Source organism: Octopus sinensis, linkage group LG30, assembly GCF_006345805.1.
Source record: "Octopus sinensis linkage group LG30, ASM634580v1, whole genome shotgun sequence".
Taxonomy (NCBI): domain Eukaryota; kingdom Metazoa; phylum Mollusca; class Cephalopoda; order Octopoda; family Octopodidae; genus Octopus; species Octopus sinensis.
In genome coordinates this window covers 12,068,872-12,091,176 of record NC_043026.1, presented here as the reverse complement: position 1 = coordinate 12,091,176, position 22,305 = coordinate 12,068,872, and the positions used below count along the sequence as shown (strand labels likewise).

The following is a 22,305-nucleotide window of genomic DNA, read 5'->3' as shown; positions in this document are numbered from 1 at the left end:
GGGACAGACACTCACACAACTACAGTTTTATATATATAGATATATACATATATACGACGAGCTTCTTTCAGTTTCCGTCTTCCAAATCCACTCACAAGGCTTTGGTCGGCCCGAGGCTATAGCAGAAGACACTTGCCCAAGGTGCTACGCAGTGGGACTGAACCCGGAACCATGTGGTTGGTAAGCAAGCTTCTTACTACACAGCCACTCCTATACAAACACGTTTGTGTGTGTGTGTGCACACATGAACACACATACATACGTGCACACACACACATATATATCATCATCATTTAACATCTTTTGTCCATGCTGGCATGGGTTGGATGGTTTGACTGGGCTGGCACGCTGGAAGGCTGCTCCAGACTCCAGTCTGATTTGGCATGGTTTTTTACGGCCTTCTTAACGCCAAACCTGTCTGAGAATCTACTGGGTGCCAGTAGTACATAAAAGCCTCCGTGAGGCCCAACTCTCGAAAGGAACTCATACATATATGTACACACATATATATATATATATAAATATATAAATGAACATATATATATATATATATATAAATATATGGCGATCTTTCGTCTCTAGTAGACCTTTCCGTCGATTTCCGTAAAAAATTTTTTTTTTTTACACATGGGCTTGCGGGAACTTTTGAAGTAATATACATACATATACACATACACCGAGTAAAAAATTTCAGTTATCTCTTTCTTTCACACATTACTCTGTCTCTTCACACACACTAACAGAAGCACTTCACTTACACAACATACTGTCTGTCTCCCACACCCCATCAAACACACACACACACACACATGTACATCAATGCTTCCCATGCACGGTAACCTCAAAAGAACTTCCCTCGTCTTAGTCTCTTTCGCTCTCATTACTTCAAAAGTTCCCGCAAGCCCATATGTAAAAAAAAAAAAAATTTTTACGGAAATCGACGGAAAGGTCTACTAGAGACGAAAGATTGCAATATGAATATATATATGTACATATATATATATATATATATAAATATATATATATATATATATATTCAACACTCATTTGGCTGTGGTCATGCGAAGGCGATCCTTCGGTATAAGTACCGTAAGCGAGGTAATACCTACGGAGAACGGTTCAGGAGAGCGCGCTCGCGCATGCGCACATGTTACCACTGATTTGCGCGCGAGCGCGCGGCAAAACGGATCATTTCTACGAAAAACCTTGTGGTGAGCAGATCGCTTGAATTTTCTGGACGTGCGATAATTGGTGATTGAATTTCCTAAAATGTTTTACGATATAATGCCTTACATTCAAGATTTTGAGGCAGCTTATTCCTTTCTGAAGGAGAAGAAAGTCCTTAACAACGTTGCTCCCCGATGTTTGCATTGCCAGAAGGAAATGTCCCTGATCAAGAATAAGGACGTGAAGATCTTTCGTTGCTCGGCCCATAAAGGCGAAAAAGAATCCATTAGAAAGTCTTCGTTTCTGGAGTATTCCAAACTGCGACTACAGGACTTTATCCTTCTCACATACCTCTGGTCCCGAAACACAACCGTGCTTTTAACGTCCGAGTTGGTCGGTCTATCAATATCTACCGTGACTCAGTGGTACCAGTACATGAGGGACATCACAAGCGATTATTTCGTGCGTAACCCCTACCAAATTGGTGGACCCGGGCACATAGTAGAAATAGACGAACCTATGATGTGCAAGCGAAAGTACAAAAGGGGTAGAATGTCACAGGAGAGGTGGGTTTTTGGAGGATGGGATAGGGATGACAAAATAGGGTTTTTAGCATTTGTACCTGACTGTGCTCCTGAAACCCTTCTATTCCTTATTAAGAAATATATCAAACCAGGGACCACCATACATTCTAATCGTTGTAGTGCGTCCAACAGGATCAGTGAAATAAATGTGACGCCAAAATATATTCTTTCCGTGGCGAACCAAACCGAAAATTGCGTCGACCCTGCAAAAACTGATCTTGATACCAATACGCTGGAATGTTATTGGAGAAGGGCGAAGCAATGTTTTAAGAATATAATGGGGAGGGACACGGAAATGGTTGAATCATATCTGAACGAATTTCTTTGGCGAGAGCAATACGGCAGAACTGGAAATGAATGTTTTGAAAATATTTTGAAGCATATTTCAGAAAAGTTCACATTTCAGTAACATTTTATTGATTGGTGGAAGATTTTAATTCAAAAGTTTTGAAAACAAATAGCCAGTGGCGGTTTCAAAGCCAGGGGTCGTTATCAAAAAAAGGGTTAATGTGGCCACACTTTAATCTACAACATTGTCTGATAAATTCAGTTGTGGCAAGAATATACAATCTAATGTTGATTGTTCATTTCTTTGTCCATAAAACACACACACACCCTTTTTTATTGTTTCGTTTTTATCATTTTGAATATTATATGTTGCGTTCTTCCAGTATTAATTAACGACTCTCGGCATTTTCAAACGAATTGCAAAAACCTTGTAGTATTGAAAATCTCTTTATTTGCCATGACAACAGCTGTGTAATTAACAGGTACAATTTGGATATCGTTCTTGAAAGTTGAATTTTCCGCCAATCTTCCTTCCCTTCTGTAGTTTTCGTTGCCTTTCTCTCTAGAAGGGATTCGGTATCGAGCAAGGAAGGACTGGAAAAAGGCAAGGAAAACTTCCACAGATTGCCACTGGTTAAAAAAGCCATCGAATACTGTTTAAAAAACCGTTGGATGCTGTTTGAAAAACAAACCATAAAGATGTGACAAGTTACCACCAATAACAGGTATTGTGTTACCTTTATTTGCTTTATTTAAAAAAACTACTTGCAGGGAGAGACTAAAAAACTTCCCTAACCCTAATTTATTATATACATTGTTTTAAAAAATCATTTATTTACTTAGTTTTTAAAATTATTTACCACGTGTGATACAAACTTGTATCGCGCATGGGCGAATCCATTCCTTTGCATGCGCGCACCGGGACCACTGTTCGCTAGTAGTACCATTTATATACACAGCTATATGTAACCATGTACCCGGACTTCGATCTACGATAGAACCAGATTTCCCGTCCACCGAAACTAGTGAACTTTTTTGCAAACAGAGACCCACACATGTTCACCATCCAGGTGGGGCCGCAGATGCCTCAACCCCTGCGCATCAACAGCCATGGTTTCCCTAGTCCACTCTTTAACGGCTGATGGCAGCAAACAGAGCGGTTTGGAGTCACTCCACAAGAAGTGGAAGAGCTGTCTTTCCAGGTTGATTAACCATGATACAGGGCAGGGAAAGGCGGTAGGTGATGACCGATGCGATGAACACATTGGCCACCACCAAGACCAGGTCTTGACTATGTGGGTTACCTTGCTCGATACTTCAGCCCAGTTCTTTTCTATTTGGAGGTCCGGACCAAACCAGACTCCTGGCAACTTAATCGGACCCTGATCTGAGACTAAGCAACTAAGTTTACTCCAAACTATAAAAGGAAGGCCTCTCTAGAGTCGCTTAACTTACTAGAAATAGCAGTCAAGTGATCCTGAAGTCATGCCTTTTAAGGGAACAGTATTTTTCTTTGTTTATAAAAATACATATTGATTTGATTTGATAGTCACTGCTGGACTGTCTTTATCTTATTTATTTTTGTAATCGTGCATATACACACTCATGCGAGTATGAAAAAGTGGATTTTAAAATGACATTGAATGCTGCACAGTCTGAAAGAGAAGTTATAGTCTACAAATATGCTGGTTTCACACAATTTTGATAACAAATTTTAAAAAATGATGTTCAGTTGTTCAGATTAATATTTATTTCAACAGTTTATTGTCCTAAAAATGTAGTAATATATTCTCGTATCTCTACTTTTTGTGTTTGCTCTATATCTTATATTATTTATTATTTCAGATTATCCAGTGCCTGATATCAAAGACTTCTGAAAATGAAATTTTAAGTAAGAACCAACGTATTCACACCAGAGAGAAACCATATTATTGTGATGTCTGTGGTAAATCATTCCCTCAAAATGGTGTACTAACAATTCACAGAAAGGCCATATCATTGTGATGTCTGGTTAATTTAATCGGATTCACTCTTCCTACGACATGCTTCGTAGACCTACAAATGTAAAGCATTGTGACATAGAGGTGAGTGGTATGTGCAAATGCGAAAAGGCTGAAATGATGAGGCACATACTCTCCAATTGCCCATTAGGCCTGGAACATATTGTGGTATAACCAAGGGAGCATTGATGATGATTTCGTCAGAGCTAGCTGTGATAAAGACAAAAGATCATCATCTTTGTTTAGCGTCCGCTTTCCATACTAGCATGGGTTGGACGGTTCAACTGGGGTCTGGGAAGCCAGAAGGCTGCACCAGGCCCAGTCTGATCTGGCAATGTTTCTACAGCTGGATGCCCTTCCTAACGCCAACCACTCCATGAGTGTAGTGGGTGCTTTTTACGTGCCAGACGAGGCTGGCAAACAGCCACGATTGGATGGTCCTTTTTACGTGCCACTGGCACGGGAGCCAGGCGAGGGTGGCAATGGCCAGAAAATTGTTGCAAGCTGTTGAGGAAACAAGCCATTATATGTGGCTCAAGAGAGGACAGAAACTATCTGGTTCAATGCTCCGTTTGGGGTCCAAATATTACAAACATTCCCTGGGAATTCTTTGCAAACATTTCCTTGTCTTGAGCAGGTGTGAGAGATTGCTTAACTGACACTCTGTAAGATTTGCCTACTTCACTACTAGAACCCTAGCACAAATTGTAGTGTTCCACAGCACCCATAGACTAAGGGGACTAGAAAACTTAAATCTGACAGACCTAGACCAAAATAGAATCATCATCATTGTTTAACGTCCATTCTCCATGCTAGCATGGGTTGGACGGTTCGACCGGGGATCTCCGAATCCAGAAGGCTGCACCAGGCTCCAGTCTGATCTGGCAGTGTTTCTACAGCTGGATGCCCTTCCTAACGCCAACCACTCCATGAGTGTAGTGGGTGCTTTTTTCTACGTGCCACCTGCACAGGTGCCAGGCGAGGCTGGCAACGGCCACGATTGGATGGTGCTTTTTACGTGCCACAGGCATGGGGACCAGGCGAGGCTGGCAACGGCCAGAAAATTGTTGCAAGCTGTTGAGGAAACAAGCCATTATATGTGGCTCAAAAGAGGACAGAAACTATCTGGTTCAATGCACCATTTGGGGTCCAAATATTACAAACATTCCCTGGGAATTCTTTGCAGCATTAGACTAACATTTCCTTGTCTTGAGCAAGTGTGAGAGATTGCTTAACTGACACTGTGAGATTTGCCTACTTCACTACTAGAAACCTAGCACAAATTATAGTGTCCCGCAGCACCCATAGACTAAGGGGACTAGAAAACTTAAATCTGACAGACCTAGACCAAAATAGAATCATCACCATCATTTAACGTCCGTTTTCCATGCTAGCATGGGTTGGATGGTTCGACCGGGGATCTCCGAATCCAGAAGGCTGCACCAGGCTCCAGTCTGATCTGGCAGTGTTTCTACAGCTGGATGCCCTTCCTAACGCCAACCACTCCGTGAGTGTAGTAGGTGCTTTTTACGTGCCACCTGCACAGGTGCCAGGCGAGGCTGGCAACGGCCACGATCGGATTGGTGCGTTTTACGTGCCGCCGGCACGGAAGCCAGTCAGGGCTGCGCTGGCATCGGCCACGATTTGGATGGTGCGCTATATGTAATAATGATAAAAGTAAGGCTAATGTTACGACTAATAGAAACGATACTGTAAATGACAAGAGCAGGTAGTGATGGTGATGATGTTAAGAGTAGCAATAATAAGGATGGTAATGACAATAGTACAAACCTCAAGAGCACAAACCTCGGCCAAAGCAACACCAACATCCTCTCAACGTTTGGCCAGAGATGATGTTTCAAATGAGGATATCTGAAATAAACTCAACTGCTCTCACAAACAATACTGAAAATGAACCCAACAGCTCTCAAAAATTAAAATAATCCAGAATCCTTGACCAGTACCTAATTGATTCCAGTGATAGTCGTGGAATGTGAAGGTGGTTGTAGAAAATTTAGTAACAGTAATAAAAAAAATTCTTATCTAGTACAAGCCAAAGTTAAATTCACCATTCAAAATAGTTACAGCCTAAAGGGAGATAATTGAGAAAAGTTAACATAGGACCGTAGTCATGTAAAGTAAGTATAATAAATAATCCAAAATCCTTGTCCAGTACTGGATTGATCCCAAAATCTAATCAGTTCGTGCCAGTCACAAGGCCAAAGATCCCTGAAAGTTTCATCTGAATCCATCCAGTGGTTCTTGAGATATCTTGTCCATGACAGACAAACAGAGACAACTGCAGATTTGGAACGAAGCTCAGCTGTTGCTGCAAATTCAATGAGGGGTCATGCTTGTTATTGTGAAATCTACCGTAAAATGGAGAAGAAATCTTTTCAACAATCACCTTTAGATCATTTTTTAATAAAGCGGTGAGCTGGCAGAAACGTTAGCACGTCGGGCGAAATGCGTAGCCGTATTTCGTCAGTCGTTACGTTCTGAGTTCAAATTCCGCCGAGGTCGACTTTGCCTTTCATCCTTTCGGGGTCAATAAATAAAGGACCAGTTTGAATGATAGGAACAATTATTAAGCAGAAACATACTAACCAGGGCCAGAAAAAGAAAATGTGTGCGTGTGGGTAGTCTTAATAAATTATGTTTGTTCACAACGTGGAGAGTAAAGTTTACAATGATGTTAATCCAAATAAAAATTTGACAAGACAGTCAGTCACCGGCTGACGATAGATCGAGTTCAAATTCCGCCGAGGTCGACTTTGCCTTTCATCCTTTCGGGGTCGATTAAATAAGTACCAGTTTCGCACTGGGGTCGATGTAATCGACTTAATCCCTTTGTCTGTTCTTGTTTGTCCCCTCTATGTTTAGCCCCTTGTGGGCAGTAAAGAAATACATTTGTTAATAAAGAAAACTAATGTGGGTCAAACATCAAAACAAGAAGAAACTCAACAAATGAAACTGACACGGACTCAAGAGGCCCCAGTGACAGCAGACCTGATGGATACAAATTAGATTTCATAAGTTGGATTTTTTAATATTTTATGTTTTTCTATTTTTATTCTGTAGTTTGTGATTTAATAAAAAACTTATACCCTTGAATATTATTTTTATCTTATCCCTTTTTTCAACTTTAGAAAGTTTAAGGATCAACTTCTTTAGTGGGAACCGATTAAAGGTATATCCATTGTTTTCTACGGACGATAATACTCCATTATATAAATTTTCCTCTTTACAATTCTAGTCAGGAATGAATTAATTCATAAACATGGAGTTTGCCTGTATATGACTGGCTTCTTACAGTTTCCACCAACCAAATCCACTCACAAGGCTTTGGTCAGCTCAAAGTTATAGTAGAAGACACTTGCCCAAGGTTCCCTGTAGTAGGAGTAAACCTGCAACCATGTGGTTGGGAAGCAAGCTACTTACTACGCCTATGATTTTCAACCAGGGTTCTGCCAGTACAGTCCAGGGGTTCCGCAAGAAGTTACAAAACTGCTAAAATCGGCAGTAATTTTTAATTCTCCTGTGCAGATATGTGTGCATAACACTATTAAATTATTGCACAGGGGTTCCCCGAGCCAGTGGAATGTTTCCTTGGGGTTCCGCTCCAGCAAAAAGTTTGAAATGCACTGGTCTAACTGACTGTGTCTAACTCAGTGGTTCCGCCAGTACAGTCCAGGGGTTCCGCAAGAAGTTACAAAACTGCTAAAATCGGCGGTAATTTTTAAGTCTCCTGTGCAGATATTTGTGCATAAAACTATTGAATTATTGCACAGGGGTTCCCCGAGCCAGTGGAATGTTCCTTGGGTTCTGCTCCAGCAAAAAGTTTGAAAAGCACTGGTCTAACTAGTGTCTAACTGACTGTGTCTAACTCAGTGGTTTTCAACCAGGGTTCCGCAAGAAGTTACAAAACTGCTAAAATCGACAGTAATTTTTAAGTCTCCTGTGCAGATATGTGTGCATAAGACTATTAAACTATTGCACAGGGGTTCCTTGAGCCAGTGGAATGTTTCCTTGGGGTTCCACTCCAGCAAAAAGATTGAAAAGCACTGGTCTAACTAGTGTCTAACTGACTGTGTCTAACTCAGTGGTTCCGCCAGTACAGTCCAGGGGTTCCGCAAGAAGTTACAAAACTGCTAAAATCGGCAGTAATTTTTAATTCTCCTGTGCAGATGTGTGTGCATAAGACTATTAAATTATTGCACAGGGGTTCCCCGAGCCAGTGGAATGTTTCCTTGGGGTTCCGCTCCAGCAAAAAGGTTGAAAAGTTCTGTACTACGCAGCCATACCTGTGCCAGTCAAACTTTTTTTTTTGCTTTAATTATTTTACAGTCTTTTACCTTATTTTTCATAGAGATATTTTTGTTTGTATTTTAGAACAAAATGGCATTGTTTCAGTCTCAAATTTATTTGACAACTTTCAGTCAAACAATGTTGACTCACAGCCAAGCCAGAACAACAGTTATGAAAATGGCATATAAATCATGGCCACAGTCTAGTTTTTCTAAGCAAGAACATGTTCGTAATAAGTTAAAATATGCTTATCAAAATAAAATATTCACAGGCGTGGCTGTGTGGTAAGAAACTTGCTTCACAAGAACAAGGTTCTGGGTTCAGTCCCACTGTGTTGCACCTTAGGCAAGTGTCTTCTACTATAGCCTTGGGCCGACCAAAGCCTTGTGATTGGATTTGGTAGAGAGAAACTGATTTGGCATGGTTTCCACAGCTGGATGCCCTTCCTAATGCCAACCACTCCAAGAGTGTGATGGGTGCTTTTTACATGCTAGTTATGCGACACCAACTGTGGCTATAACTATGGTTTGATGAGTCTTCTCAAGCATGGCATGTTGCCAAAAGGTCTCAGTCACTTACCATTGCCTCCATGTTCAAAGGGTGCTTCTTACATGCCACCAATGCAGATGCCGGTTACATGACACCAGCATTGGCCACGACTATCATCATCATCATTGTTCGACTGTGGTCGAGACAATGGAATTTACTATGCTACGCCAGACTTCACGGTCCATCATAGCATTACAGAGGTCCTGTTGCTGGATGCCTGTATCCCTGGAGATTACACCAGGGTAGGAGAGTGTGCGCCCTCTGGTATTGCGAGTAGATGGCTTCCAGAGGAGAAGAGTAGAAATTACCTCTTTTTCAGCTCTACAACAATGTCCAGCAAACTGGACTCTCCTACCTTTCACAAGAGATGACACAGGTGGTAGTTTCCCATATATTTGCATTTTGGTTGGATGACACTTCCACAAGAGATTTTGAGCTCTCATAAGGAGGCGAGTGTAGGTTCCATCCAACCGCCTCTCAAGCTTCTTTGATAACGTCCAGGTTTCTGAGCCATATAGTAGAATTGGTTCGACTGTGGCTTTGAAGATTTCAAGTTTGAAGTCTCTTTCACTTGGCTTGATAGGTCTTCTCAAGCATTTGAAATAAGCAAATCAAAACCACTTTTCTTTATTCAGTTATTTCTTCAACAGCCCCCAACAAATATGAAAAGATACTGGAATCAACATAATTTGCCAACACTTGATTAAACTTTCAGAAGGTAGAGTAGCAAATATTTGGGCAACCTTTATATTTCAAGCAGTATAAAAAATGACATTAAGAAGGCGCTATCTCAAAGTGAATGAAAATTAGTTCCATGACGGATATGTGTACTTAAAATCAATAATAACAGAAACTTGAAAACTGCATTCTGATAAAAATATATTAAAATTGGAAGTTATAAAAATTTTCTAGACAGTATAGTCTTTAATAATTGATTTCTTTCAGTAAAAGTTACATAATTTAGACAATTTAATAAGCAGCTTTCTTTATTAAAGTATGTTTTTGCCAATGGACTAAAAAAACATTATCCAAAGATGACATGTTGGTCTTCAATCGCATGTTACAGCAATTATGATTGGTTAATTTGGTTATCAGACAATGTGGAAACCTTGATATAATAAACCTTTGGCATTTACAGATTAATATGCAACAATTGCTGACAGGAAAATCAGTTTTGAGATGCATGTAATATTTCATTTTCTATAAAATAAATTGTCCCTGTTGTGGCATGAAATAGCACCATATAGTCGAGGTATAGTGAGACCAGTTTAGAGAAACCTGCAACTTTATCATAAATAGATCAGGTCTGTAAATTCTATAACTTATAATTGTATCAATACAAGTCTTGGTTAAATGTTAAACATAAAAATAATTGCAGTGTGGAAGGTGTTTATAAGCCATTTAAGAAACACACAAAAACCGTTAGATTCACTTCAACATTTAAATTTTAATTTGTCAAAATATTTTGGTCATTGCCAGTACTGCCTGACTGGCCCTGTGCCGGTGGCACGTAAAAGCACCCACTACACTCTCATAGTGGTTGGCGTTAGGAAGGGCATCGAGCTGTAGAAACTCTGCCAGATCAAGATTGGAGCCTGGTGCAGCCTTCTGGTTTGCTAGTCCTCAGTCAAATCATCCAACCCATGCCAGCATGGAAAGCGGACGTTAAACGATGATGATGATAAGACAACGGACGCAGGAGTGGCTGTGTGGTAAGTAGCTTGCTAACCAACCACATGGTTCCGGGTTCAGTCCCACTGCGTGGCATCTTGGGCAAGTGTCTTCTGCTATAGCCCCGGGCCGACCAGTGCCTTGTGAGTGGATTTGGTAGATGGAAACTGAAAGAAGCCTGTCGTATATATGTATATATATATATATGTATGTGTGTGTATGTGTTTGTGTGTCTGTGTTTGTCCCCCTAGCATTGCTTGACAACCGATGCTGGTGTGTTTACGTCCCCCGTCACTTAGCGGTTCGGCAAAAGAGACCGATAGAATAAGTACTGGGCTTACAAAAGAATAAGTCCCGGGGTCGAGTTGCTCGACTAAAAGGCGGTGCTCCAGCATGGCCGCAGTCAAATGACTGAAACAAGTAAAAGAGTAAAAGAGAAAAGAGACCGATAGAATAAGTACTGGGCTTACAAAAGAATAAGTGCCGGGGTCGATTTGCTCGACTAAAGGCGGTGCTCCAGCATGGCCGCAGTCAAATGACTGAAACAAGTAAAAGAGTAAAAGAGAAAAGAGACCGATAGAATAAGTACTGGGCTTACAAAAGAATAAGTGCCGGGGTCGATTTGCTCGACTAAAGGGCGGTGCTCCAGCATGGCCGCAGTCAAATGACTGAAACAAGTAAAAGAGTAAAAGAGAAAAGAGACCGATAGAATAAGTACTGGGCTTACAAAAGAATAAGTGCCGGGGTCGATTTGCTCGACTAAAGGGCGGTGCTCCAGCATGGCCACAGTCAAATGACTGAAACAAGTAAAAGAGTAATGGTTTAGCATGGCAAATGAGCTTACAACATGTTTCACATGTTGCAGTGCATTTCCACAATGGTGTATTTAGGGTTCTGTATGAATAGATACATGTGACGTTAAGGTACATTTCTGAGAGAATGATTTGCCACAAATATCACAGTGATGTGGCTTCTCACCTGTATGAACGCGTTTGTGTCTCGCCAGGTCACTACTTCCAGAGAACGATTTACCACAATCATCGCAGTGATATAGTTTCTCGCCTGAATGAATGCGTTTGTGTGAAGTTAAGGAACCACTGTGAGAAAATGATTTACCGCAGACATCACAGCGAAAGGGTTTCTCTCCTGTATGAATGCGTTTGTGTGAAGTTACGTGACTACTTCTAGAGAATGATTTTCCACAGATGTCACAGTGATATGGCTTCTCTCCTGTATGAATGCGTTTGTGACCAGTCAAAGTACTTCCATCGAGGAACGACATTCCACAGATGTCGCAGTGAAAAGGTCTTTCCCCTGTATGAATGTATTTGTGTCTAGCTAAGCTAATTTTCAGGGAGAATGATTTATCACAGACATCACACTGATATGGTTTCTCTCCTGTATGAATATACTTGTGTCTTGTTAAGGTGCTTCCATCAGAGAATGATTTGCCACAAGAATGACACTGATATGGTTTCTCTCCTGTATGAATATATTTGTGTGTGGTTAAGTTACTTCTTGTAGAGAAAGATTTACCACAAATATGACAGTGATATGGTTTTTCTCCTGTGTGAATGCGTTTGTGTATAGTCAAGCTATCTAACTTAAAGAATGATTTGCCACAGATATCACAGTGATATGGTTTCACTCCTGTATGACGACGTTTATGTTGAGTTAAGGTGCTACTTTGAGAAAATGATTTACCACAGATGTCACAGTGATATGGCTTCTCTCCTGAATGGACACGTTTGTGTTTGTTTAAATTACTACTTGAAGGAAATGATTTATCACAAATATCACAGCAATATGGTCTCTCTCCAGAATGACTGCTTTTGTGAGCAGTTAAGGCAGTCTTATTTGATAACGATATCCCATGGTCATACAATTTTTCTGCTGTATGAATGTATTTGTGTCTAGCTAATCTATCTTCCTGAGTGAAAGACTTACCACAAATATCACAGGTATGTGTTTCATCTCCTGTATGAAGATATTGATGTCTGGTTAAGTTACTTCCACTAGAGAATGATTTCTTACAAACGAGGCAGTGATACGGTTTCTCTCCTGTATGAATTCGAATGTGTGTAGTTAAATTCCATTTCACAGAGAACGATTTACCACAGATTTCGCAGTGATATGGCTCTTCTCCTGTATGAGTGCGTTTGTGTTTGGCTAAACTGTCTACCTTGGAGAACGAATATCCACAGATGTCGCAGCAAAATGGCTTTTCTCCTGTATGAACGCTTTTGTGTTCAGTTAAGCGAACACATTGAGAGAATGATTTACCACATACACCACAGCGATATGCTTTCACATTTGTATGAGTGCATTTATGTCGAGAAAGGATATTATTTTGAGAAAATGACTTTTTACAGATATCACAGCAGTATGATGGTTTATCTCCCTTTGTTGGTATCTCATCAGAAAAATCAATACCTTCACACTGTGATTTGTGTTCAATGTTGTTATTACACACTTCATTAGCCATTGTTTCTTCTTCTCTCACCAGAACATTCAGATGTTTTCTTCCTTTCAAATATTCCTAATAAATACTTATCCTGCTATATTTTCATCAAATGTGATCTCAAATAGTACACGTAGACGTTGTAAAGTCCCGTGTAGCCTCAACTGAATTAAAATACAAAATAATCTTCCACTCTCTCCACATGGTAAAGAAATGTATTATTCAGAGAAAATGTTTTACTGTAATTCTCTAGACCAGTGGTTTTCAACCAGGGTTCCGCCAGTACAGACCAGGGGTTCCGCAAGAAGTTACAAAACTGCTAAAATCGGCAGTAATTTTTAATTCTCCTGTGCAGATATGTGTGCATAACACTATTAAATTTTTGCACAGGGGTTCCTCGAGCCAGTGGAATGTTTCCTTGGAGTTCCGCTCCAGCAAAAATGTTGAAAAGCACTGGTCTAACTAGTGTCTAAGTGACTGTGTCTAACTCAGTGGTTTTCAACCAGGGTTCCGTGGAACCTTAGGGTTCTGCCAGTACAGTCCAGGGGTTCCACAAGAAGTTACAAAACTGCTAAAATCGGCAGTAATTTTTAAGTCTCCGGTGCAGATATGTGTGCATATAAGACAATTAAATTATTGCACAGGGGTTCCTCGAGCCAGTGGAATGTTTCCTTGGGGTTCCGCTCCAGCAAAAAGTTTGAAAAGCACTGGTCTAACTAGTGTCTAACTCAGTGGTTTTCAACCAGGGTTCCGCCAGTACAGTCCAGGGGTTCCGCAAGAAGTTACAAAACTTTCTAAAATCGGCAGTAATTTTTAATTCTCCTGTGCAGATATGTGTGCATATAAGACTATTAAATTATTGCACAGGGGTTCCTCGGGCCAGTGGAATGTTTCCTTGGGGGTTCCGCTCCACCAAAAAGTTTGAAAAGCACTGCTCTAGATAGATTCATGTAAACAGAACGACGTCTGGGGTAAAACCTTCCAAATATTACGTATCCAATGCCGATGGAATTCTTGAATGCCAGCGCTATTTTGTATTCTGAAATAACAAAAAAATAGAGAATAAAATATGGTGGATATTTAAAAACATGTCAGAATACTGAAGTAACAGGTGGTCGTGGGATGTGCTAAAAATAATAGCTAAATCATTCTTAAATCGCGTACATAAACAATTTTTTTTTTCTTTTTGCATAATCGTATGAATTTCGTGTGTAGAACAGAAACTCGCAAAAAATGGGATGCTTAAAACTGAATTCAATCAAGGAATGATCAGGCAGAATCGTACCGCGCTGTTCAAAATGCTTAGTGGCATTTCGGAGCTGTATTTCGTCTGTCGTTACGTTCCGAGTTCAGATTCCGCCGAGGTCGACTTTGCCTTTCATCCTTTCGGGGTCGATAAATTAAGTACCAGTTATGCACTGGCGTCGATATAATTGACTTACTCCCTTTGTTTGTCCCTTTGTGGGTAGTAAGGAAATATAGTAAGGCGAGGAGTGGCTGTGTGGTAAGTAGCTTGCTTACGAACCACATGGTTCCGGGTTCAGTCCCACTGCGTGGCACCTCGGGCAAGTGTCTTTTACTATAGCCTCGGGCCGACCAATGCCTTGTGAGTGGATTTGGTAGACGGAAACTGAAAGAAGCCTGTCGTATATATGTATATAAATAGGCATAGGAGTGGCTGTGTGGTAAGTAGCTTGCTAACCAACCACATGGTTCCGGGTTCAGTCCCACTGCGTGGCATCTTGAGCAAGTGTCTTCTGCTATAGCCCCGGGCCGACCAATGCCTTGTGAGTGGATTTGGTAGACGGAAACTGAAAGAAGCCTGTCATATATATGTATATATAAGTGTTTGTGTATATGTTTGTGTGTCTGTGTTTGTCCCCCTAGCATTGCTTGACAACCGATGCTGGAGTGTTTACGTCCCCGTCACCTAGCGGTTCGGCAAAAGAGAGACCGATAGAATAAGTACTGGGCTTACAAAGAATAAGACCCGGGGTCGATTTGCTCGACTAAAGGCGGTGCTGCAGCATGGCCGCAGTCAAATGACTGAAACAAGTAAAAGAAAAGAAAAGAATATATAAGAATTTTGCTAAGGTCAACTTTGACTCTCATCCTTTCGTAGTCAATACGATGCGTACCAGTTGAGTACTGGGATTGATGCAATTGACTTATGCCCTCCCTCAAGATGCTGGTCTTGTGCCAAAAATCGAAACCAATATTTTCTGCAAGAATGGATCGAATAGGGTAAAAGATCGCAGCTTATAATCACATTTGGTCTTAAATAACAACACAAAAATTAGCAACAACGAAAACATTTGAAAATTTGGAAATCTTTCGTCTCTAGTAGACCTTTCCGTCGATTTCCGTAAAAAAAATTTTTTTTTTTTTACATATGGGCTTGCGGGAACTTTTGAAGTAAAGAGACTAAGAGAAAGCGATTGTATGACGAGGGAAGTTCTTTTGAAGTTACCGTGCATGGGAAGCATTGATGTACATGTGTGTGTGTGTGTGTGTTTGATGGGGTGTGGGAGACAGACAGTATGTTGTGTAAGTGAAGTGCTTCTGTTAGTGTGTGTGAAGAGACAGAGTAATGTGTGAAAGAAAGAGATAACTGAGAACTTCCCTCGTCATACAATCGCTTTCTCTTAGTCTCTTTCGCTCTCATTACTTCAAAAGTTCCCGCAAGCCCATATGTAAAAAAAAAAAAAAAAATTTTTTACGGAAATCGACGGAAAGGTCTACTAGAGACGAAAGATCGCCGGAAAGGCATACAATAAACCGCTGAAAATGTAACAAGAGAAAACAAATTAGAAGAATATATACCTTAGGAACGTTAAACATAAAAGGTGTGAATTGCAGAAGGAAAGACCAAATTCAAAGATACAGAGAGGAAGTGCAGGGTCGCAGTGAATGCGTTGATAAACCCTATGTTAAATTATAAAATTCGGTCAAACCGAAAAGATCCATATATTCATTTACTTATTTATGTAATCGTGGCTATTAGTGGAACTGGCGATCTTTCGTCTCTAGTAGACCTTTCCGTCGATTTCCGTAAAAAAATGTCTTTTTTTTACATATGGGCTTGCGGGAACTTTTGAAGTAATATACATACATATACACATACACCGAGTAAAAAATTTCAGTTATCTCTCTCTTTCACACATTACTCTCTGTCTCTTCACACACACTAACAGAAGCACTTCACTTACACAACATACTGTCTGTCTCCCACACCCCATCAAACACACACACACACACACATGTACATCAATGCTTCCCATGCACGGTAACTTCAAAAGAACTTCCCTCGTCATACAATCGCTTTCTCTTAGTCTCTTTCGCTCTCATTACTTCAAAAGTTCCCGCAAGCCCATATGTAAAAAAAAAAATTTTTTACGGAAATCGACGGAAAGGTCTACTAGAGACGAAAGATTGCCGTGGAGGCGATTGCCGTGGAACTTACAGCTTATATTATGTAGGACTACACTGTCCAATATGTCGTTCTTTTTTCTTAATGATGAGATAGCAGATCTACTACGAAAGGTACTTGGCTGCTATTTCTAGTAGGTCGAAAGACACGTAGAGGCACCTTCATAGATACGTAATTGTTATTTTGCTCTGAGGTTATGGATCTTTTCCTTTTGAACGGCACATGTCAACACAATCTCTAGTTAACTAAACACTTTGCCGTTCAAAAGAAAAAAATCCGAGATTATTATTATTATTATAATTATAATTTTCTATTTAACATGGTGTCCATATATTATTAGGTTGTCCCAAAAGTTCGTAAACACTTGCGAAAATTGAATTTTTACTCGCCAAGTACTAACAAAAGCAACAAAAATTATTCCTCAAAATAAAGACCATTATTTTCCAAGACTTTCTACGAACTTCTGGGACAACCTTATAAAAGAAACAAATTTATGCAATTAAAGGTGATTCTGAACGTTAAATTACGTTAGGAACTTTTTAATTGAAGTCACCGGTGTCATTCCAACGCGGGAAAATCGTCAACGTCACCGCCTACTTGGTAAGATTAATTAGTTTAGCTAATGTAATTATGTTGTGTAGTAATTATCTGATATTAATGCGAAGTTTGATTTACATGTTTCATGATCTGTGTTCTGTCATCTTCATGATTAAATACATTACATCGTATATTGATTGTTCCCTATTTTACAGGACGGGTTTTAATAATCTATAAAATGAGGGAATAACAGAGATGTACTTGCATAGCAAGTGACTTGATCTGAGATCGTGTGCTGAAACGAAAACAATTGCAGCGTGGAAGGTGTTTGTAAGCCATTTAAGAAACACACAAAAGCCGTTCGATTCACTTCAACATTTAAATTTAATTTGTCAAAATGAGGGAATATCTATTCTGAATATCCTTGACTTTTTTCAGCTGAATTTCAAATTGAAAAGATTTTTCTTATTTGAATTACCATCGCAACACACATTGTTGTTCTTTCCCTCTATTCGTGGGAAACAAACCCCATTTATTGGGACTATACTTATATGAGAATACGTACACACTCCTATACATACGTACGTACACGTATATTGAGTCTCTATTATAAACACTCATATTCTGTCTCCCGACATCGTTTTTTCGCCGTGATTTTTGCTTTTCTGTTGTGATTATTACTGCAATGCAATATCTCTTAAGATCGCTCCGATTTCACCAGGACGTCCGTTTATGGACTGCTTATCCTTTAGACTGGGACAGCATCTTTTAACCATGTCTACATTTCTTAATTTTGACATAGATATAATTATATTTGCAGCAAAATGTGAATTACTAGAATAGTGCCCAGTCAGCTGCAAGTATTCTAATGGTGAGTAGAATATATATACCTACATTATATATTTTCCACTCGTGTAAACAGTTTCACGATAGATAAAAACAAAAAAACTAAAGCACGATAGATTATTCTGTCAGACTTTACCCAACTTTTAGGAATTCCTCAAGAATTAATATGGAGGACGTTAATCACTCGGACACTTCAAATGGAACTGTTTTTACCAATATAAATACAGCTACAGAAACCGACAGATGTGATAAACTTGTAGACAAAAATGTTCCTGAATATTACTGTGAGATTTGTAAGAAGACATTCTCTTCAGAGCGTGAAGTCTCCGTGCACAAAGAAATACATAATAAGGTAACGGCCTATCATTGTGACATTTGTGGAAAATATTTTGTCTCAAACAATAATTTAACGATACACAGGAGGATACACTCGGGTGAAAAACCGTTTCACTGTGAAATGTGTGGAAAATCATTCTCTGATAATTCTAATTTTGTAGTTCACAAACGAATCCACACAGGAGAGAAACCTTACCATTGTGAAATCTGTGGAAAATCATTCTCCGATAATTCTAGTCTTGTAGTTCACATACGCAGTCATACAGGAGAGAAGCCGTTTCATTGTGAAATTTGTGGGAAATATTTTGTCAAGAATGGCGACTTGAAAAAACATATAAGGAAACATACAGGTGAAAAACCCTTTCCTTGTGAAATCTGTGGGAAATCTTTCTCTGATAATTCTAATCTTGTCGTTCACAGAAGAATTCATACGGGAGAAAAACCATTTCATTGTGAAATCTGTGGAAAATCATTTAACACCAAAGGTCAGTTAAATAGACACAAACGAATACACACGGGGGAAAAGCCTTTCCACTGTGAGGTGTGCGGAAAATCGTTGGCGTCCAATGGTGATTTAACAACACACAAACGTAGTCACACAGGAGAGAAACCTTTTCCTTGTGAAATATGCGGCAAATCATTCTCTGACAATTCTAACCTTGTTGTTCATAAACGAATTCATACTGGAGAAAAACCTTTTCACTGTGAAATTTGTGGGAAATATTTTGTTCAGAATGGTGATTTAAACAAACATAAACGTATTCATACAGGAGAAAAACCATTTCATTGTGAAATCTGTGGAAAATCATTTACTCAGAATTCTTGCCTTATTATCCACAATCGTAGTCACACTGGAGAAAAGCCATATTACTGTGAAATCTGTGGAAAATCTTTCAGCACTAACGGTGATTTAACGACACACAAACGTAGTCACACAAGAGAGAAACCATTTCAGTGTGAAATATGTGAGGAGTCCTTTGTTTATAGAAGATATTTAACAGAACACAAAAGACTACACTCAGGAGAAAAACCGTATAATTGTGAAATGTGCGGGATTTCCTTTATTAAAAATAGTCTGTTAAAAACACACAAACAAATACACACAGGAGGGAAATCTCTTAATTTAACATAAAGAGTCCTTTTCTTATGAATCTAAGCTTTTTTGTTCATCATCAAATACAGATAGACATTGGAGAATATCTATAATGGTGAGATATATCAAAAATCATTCTCTGGTCTACAAATGTGCTTTTGTTTGAGAAAAACCGCTTCACTAAAATGTCTGGGAAATTCTTGTTTGAGAATTATAACCTTGTAGTTAACAAATTAATATACAGTGGACAAAACACTTTATCAATGTTATATATAGCTCTATGAAGTGGTGGTCCTATGGCTATTTAAAATGTTATATATAGCTTGAGGTAAGTCTTCGCTTGTAATCCACAGCTGAATACAAACTGAAGAAAGAAAAATTATTGCGAAATCTGTGGTAAATCATTTACTCAGAATTGTTGCCTTATTATCCACAATCGTAGTCACACTGGAGAAAAACCATATTACTGTGAAATCTGTGGGAAATCTTTCAGCACTAACGGTGATTTAACGACACACAAGAGAGAAACCATTTTAGTGTGAAATATGTGAGGAGTCGTTTGTTTATAGAAGATATTTAACAGAACACAAAAGACTACACTCAGGAGAAAAACCGTATAATTGTGAAACGTGTGGGATTTCCTTTATTAAAAATAGTCTGTTAAAAACTCACAAACAAATACACACAGGAGGGAAATCTCTTGATTTAACATAAAGAGTCCTTTTCTTATGAATCTAAACTTTTTTGTTCATCGTCAAATACAAATAGACATTGGAGAATATCTATAATGGTGAGATATATCAAAAATCATTCTCTAGTCTACAAATGTGTTTTTGTTTGAGCAAAACCGCTTCACTAAAATGTCTGGGAAATTCTTATTTGAGAATTATAACCTTGTAGTAAACAAATTAATATACACTGGACAAAACACTTTATCAATGTTATATATAGCTCTATGAAGTGGTGGTCCCATGGCTGTTTAAAATGTTATATATAGCATGAGGTTAGTCTTCGCTTGTAATCCACAGCTGAATACAAACTGAAGAAAGAAAAATTATTGCAAAATCTGTGGAAAATCATTTACTCAGAATTGTTGCCTTATTATCCACAATCATAGTCACACTGGAGAAAAACCATATTACTTTGAAATCTGTGGGAAGTCTTTCAGCACTAACGGTGATTTAACAACGCACAAACGTAGTCACACAAGAGAGAAACCATTTCAGTGTGAAATATGTGAGGAGTCGTTTGTTTATATTTAACAGAACGCAAAAGACTACACTCAGGAGAAAAACTGTATAATTGTGAAATGTGTGGGATTTCATTTAGTAAAAATAGTCTGTTAAAAACACACAAACAAATACACACAGGAGGGAAATCTCTTGATTTAACATAAAGAGTCCTTTTCTTATGAATCTAAGCTTTTTTGTTCATCATCAAATACAGATAGACATTGGAGAATATCTATAATGGTGAGATATATCAAAAATCATTCTCTGGTCTACAAATGTGCTTTTGTTTGAGCAAAACCGCTTCACTAAAATGTCTGGGAAATTCTTATTTGAGAATTATAACCTTGTAGTTAACAAATTAATATGCACTGGACAAAACACTTTATCAATGTTATATATAGCTCTATGAAGTGGTGGTCCCATGGCTGTTTAAAATGTTATATATAGCATGAGGTTAGTCTTCGCTTGTAATCCACAGCTGAATACAAACTGAAGAAAGAAAAATTATTGTGAAATACATTGGAAAATCATTCTCTGAGTTGTGGTCTTGTAATTCAAAAGCATTCACTGGAAAAAGATCTGCTCACTGTTATTTGCATTCTCTAGTCTACAAATGTGTTTTTGTTTGAGCAAAACCGCTTCACTAAAATGTCTGGGAAATTCTTATTTGAGAATTATAACCTTGTAGTAAACAAATTAATATACACTGGACAAAACACTTTATCAATGTTATATATAGCTCTATGAAGTGGTGGTCCCATGGCTGTTTAAAATGTTATATATAGCATGAGGTTAGTCTTCGCTTGTAATCCACAGCTGAATACAAACTGAAGAAAGAAAAATTATTGCAAAATCTGTGGAAAATCATTTACTCAGAATTGTTGCCTTATTATCCACAATCGTAGTCACACTGGAGAAAAACCATATTACTTTGAAATCTGTGGGAAGTCTTTCAGCACTAACGGTGATTTAACAACGCACAAACGTAGTCACACAAGAGAGAAACCATTTCAGTGTGAAATATGTGAGGAGTCGTTTGTTTATATTTAACAGAACGCAAAAGACTACACTCAGGAGAAAAACTGTATAATTGTGAAATGTGTGGGATTTCATTTAGTAAAAATAGTCTGTTAAAAACACACAAACAAATACACACAGGAGGGAAATCTCTTGATTTAACATAAAGAGTCCTTTTCTTATGAATCTAAGCTTTTTTGTTCATCATCAAATACAGATAGACATTGGAGAATATCTATAATGGTGAGATATATCAAAAATCATTCTCTGGTCTACAAATGTGCTTTTGTTTGAGCAAAACCGCTTCACTAAAATGTCTGGGAAATTCTTATTTGAGAATTATAACCTTGTAGTTAACAAATTAATATGCACTGGACAAAACACTTTATCAATGTTATATATAGCTCTATGAAGTGGTGGTCCCATGGCTGTTTAAAATGTTATATATAGCATGAGGTTAGTCTTCGCTTGTAATCCACAGCTGAATACAAACTGAAGAAAGAAAAATTATTGTGAAATACATTGGAAAATCATTCTCTGAGTTGTGGTCTTGTAATTCAAAAGCATTCACTGGAAAAAGATCTGCTCACTGTTATTTGTCATTCTCTGGTCTACAAATGTGCTTTTGTTTGAGCAAAACCGCTTCACTAAAATGTCTGGGAAATTCTTGTAGTTAACAAATTAATATAAACTGAACAAAACACTTTATCAGTGTTATATATATAATTTCTTTACTACCCACAATGTAGTTGGAGCTAATGTTTCCTCTTGGATCAAAAATGCAGC

The 22,305-nt window shown here is 38.7% G+C and overlaps 3 protein-coding genes across 5 annotated transcripts; 2 read left to right on the top strand and 1 right to left on the bottom strand.

Annotated features, from left to right (window-relative positions):
• The first annotated feature begins 1,134 nt into the window (after positions 1 to 1,134).
• LOC115226631 lies at positions 1,135 to 4,393 on the top strand. The gene is made up of 2 exons (XM_029797643.2): positions 1,135 to 2,764; positions 3,885 to 4,393. The coding sequence occupies exon 1, from the start codon at positions 1,270 to 1,272 to the stop codon at positions 2,158 to 2,160; it is 891 nt and encodes a 296-aa protein (XP_029653503.1). The 5' UTR covers positions 1,135 to 1,269; the 3' UTR covers positions 2,161 to 2,764; positions 3,885 to 4,393.
• A 6,880-nt stretch (positions 4,394 to 11,273) lies between these two features.
• LOC115226442 (zinc finger protein 726-like) lies at positions 11,274 to 13,367 on the bottom strand. Of its 2 annotated transcripts, XM_036515420.1 has the most exons (3): positions 13,041 to 13,367; positions 12,192 to 13,001; positions 11,274 to 12,023 (listed from the first exon to the last, which is right to left on the bottom strand). In XM_036515420.1, the coding sequence occupies exons 1-3, from the start codon at positions 13,050 to 13,052 to the stop codon at positions 11,454 to 11,456; spliced, it is 1,392 nt and encodes a 463-aa protein (XP_036371313.1). In that variant the 5' UTR covers positions 13,053 to 13,367; the 3' UTR covers positions 11,274 to 11,453. The 2 variants fall into 2 exon arrangements, with proteins under 2 accessions (XP_036371313.1, XP_036371312.1); XM_036515419.1 differs by having other exon boundaries at positions 12,192 to 13,367.
• A 3,579-nt stretch (positions 13,368 to 16,946) lies between these two features.
• On the top strand, positions 16,947 to 21,092 carry LOC118768613 (zinc finger protein 239-like). 2 transcript variants are annotated; one of them, XM_036515426.1, is made up of 2 exons: positions 16,947 to 18,970; positions 19,660 to 20,320. In XM_036515426.1, the coding sequence occupies exons 1-2, from the start codon at positions 18,008 to 18,010 to the stop codon at positions 19,810 to 19,812; spliced, it is 1,116 nt and encodes a 371-aa protein (XP_036371319.1). In that variant the 5' UTR covers positions 16,947 to 18,007; the 3' UTR covers positions 19,813 to 20,320. The 2 variants fall into 2 exon arrangements, with proteins under 2 accessions (XP_036371319.1, XP_036371318.1); XM_036515425.1 differs by lacking the exon at positions 19,660 to 20,320 and adding an exon at positions 20,580 to 21,092 and having other exon boundaries at positions 16,952 to 19,222.
• Positions 21,093 to 22,305: the final 1,213 nt, after the last annotated feature.

What these genes read in the sequence shown, in the direction of transcription:
- LOC115226442 (XM_036515419.1), bottom strand. Translation starts at nt 13,052, where the DNA reads ATGGCTAATGAAGTGTGTAATAACAACATTGAACACAAATCACAGTGT. An exon ending in AACCATATCACTGTGATATC is followed by an intron (nt 12,024 to 12,191) that starts TGTGGCAAATCA and finishes CAGTGTCATTCT; the next exon opens with TGTGGCAAATCATTCTCTGA.
- LOC115226631 (XM_029797643.2), top strand. Translation starts at nt 1,270, where the DNA reads ATGTTTTACGATATAATGCCTTACATTCAAGATTTTGAGGCAGCTTAT.
- LOC118768613 (XM_036515425.1), top strand. Translation starts at nt 18,008, where the DNA reads ATGGAGGACGTTAATCACTCGGACACTTCAAATGGAACTGTTTTTACC. An exon ending in AAAAACCGTATAATTGTGAA is followed by an intron (nt 19,223 to 20,579) that starts ATGTGCGGGATT and finishes TATAATTGTGAA; the next exon opens with ATGTGTGGGATTTCATTTAG.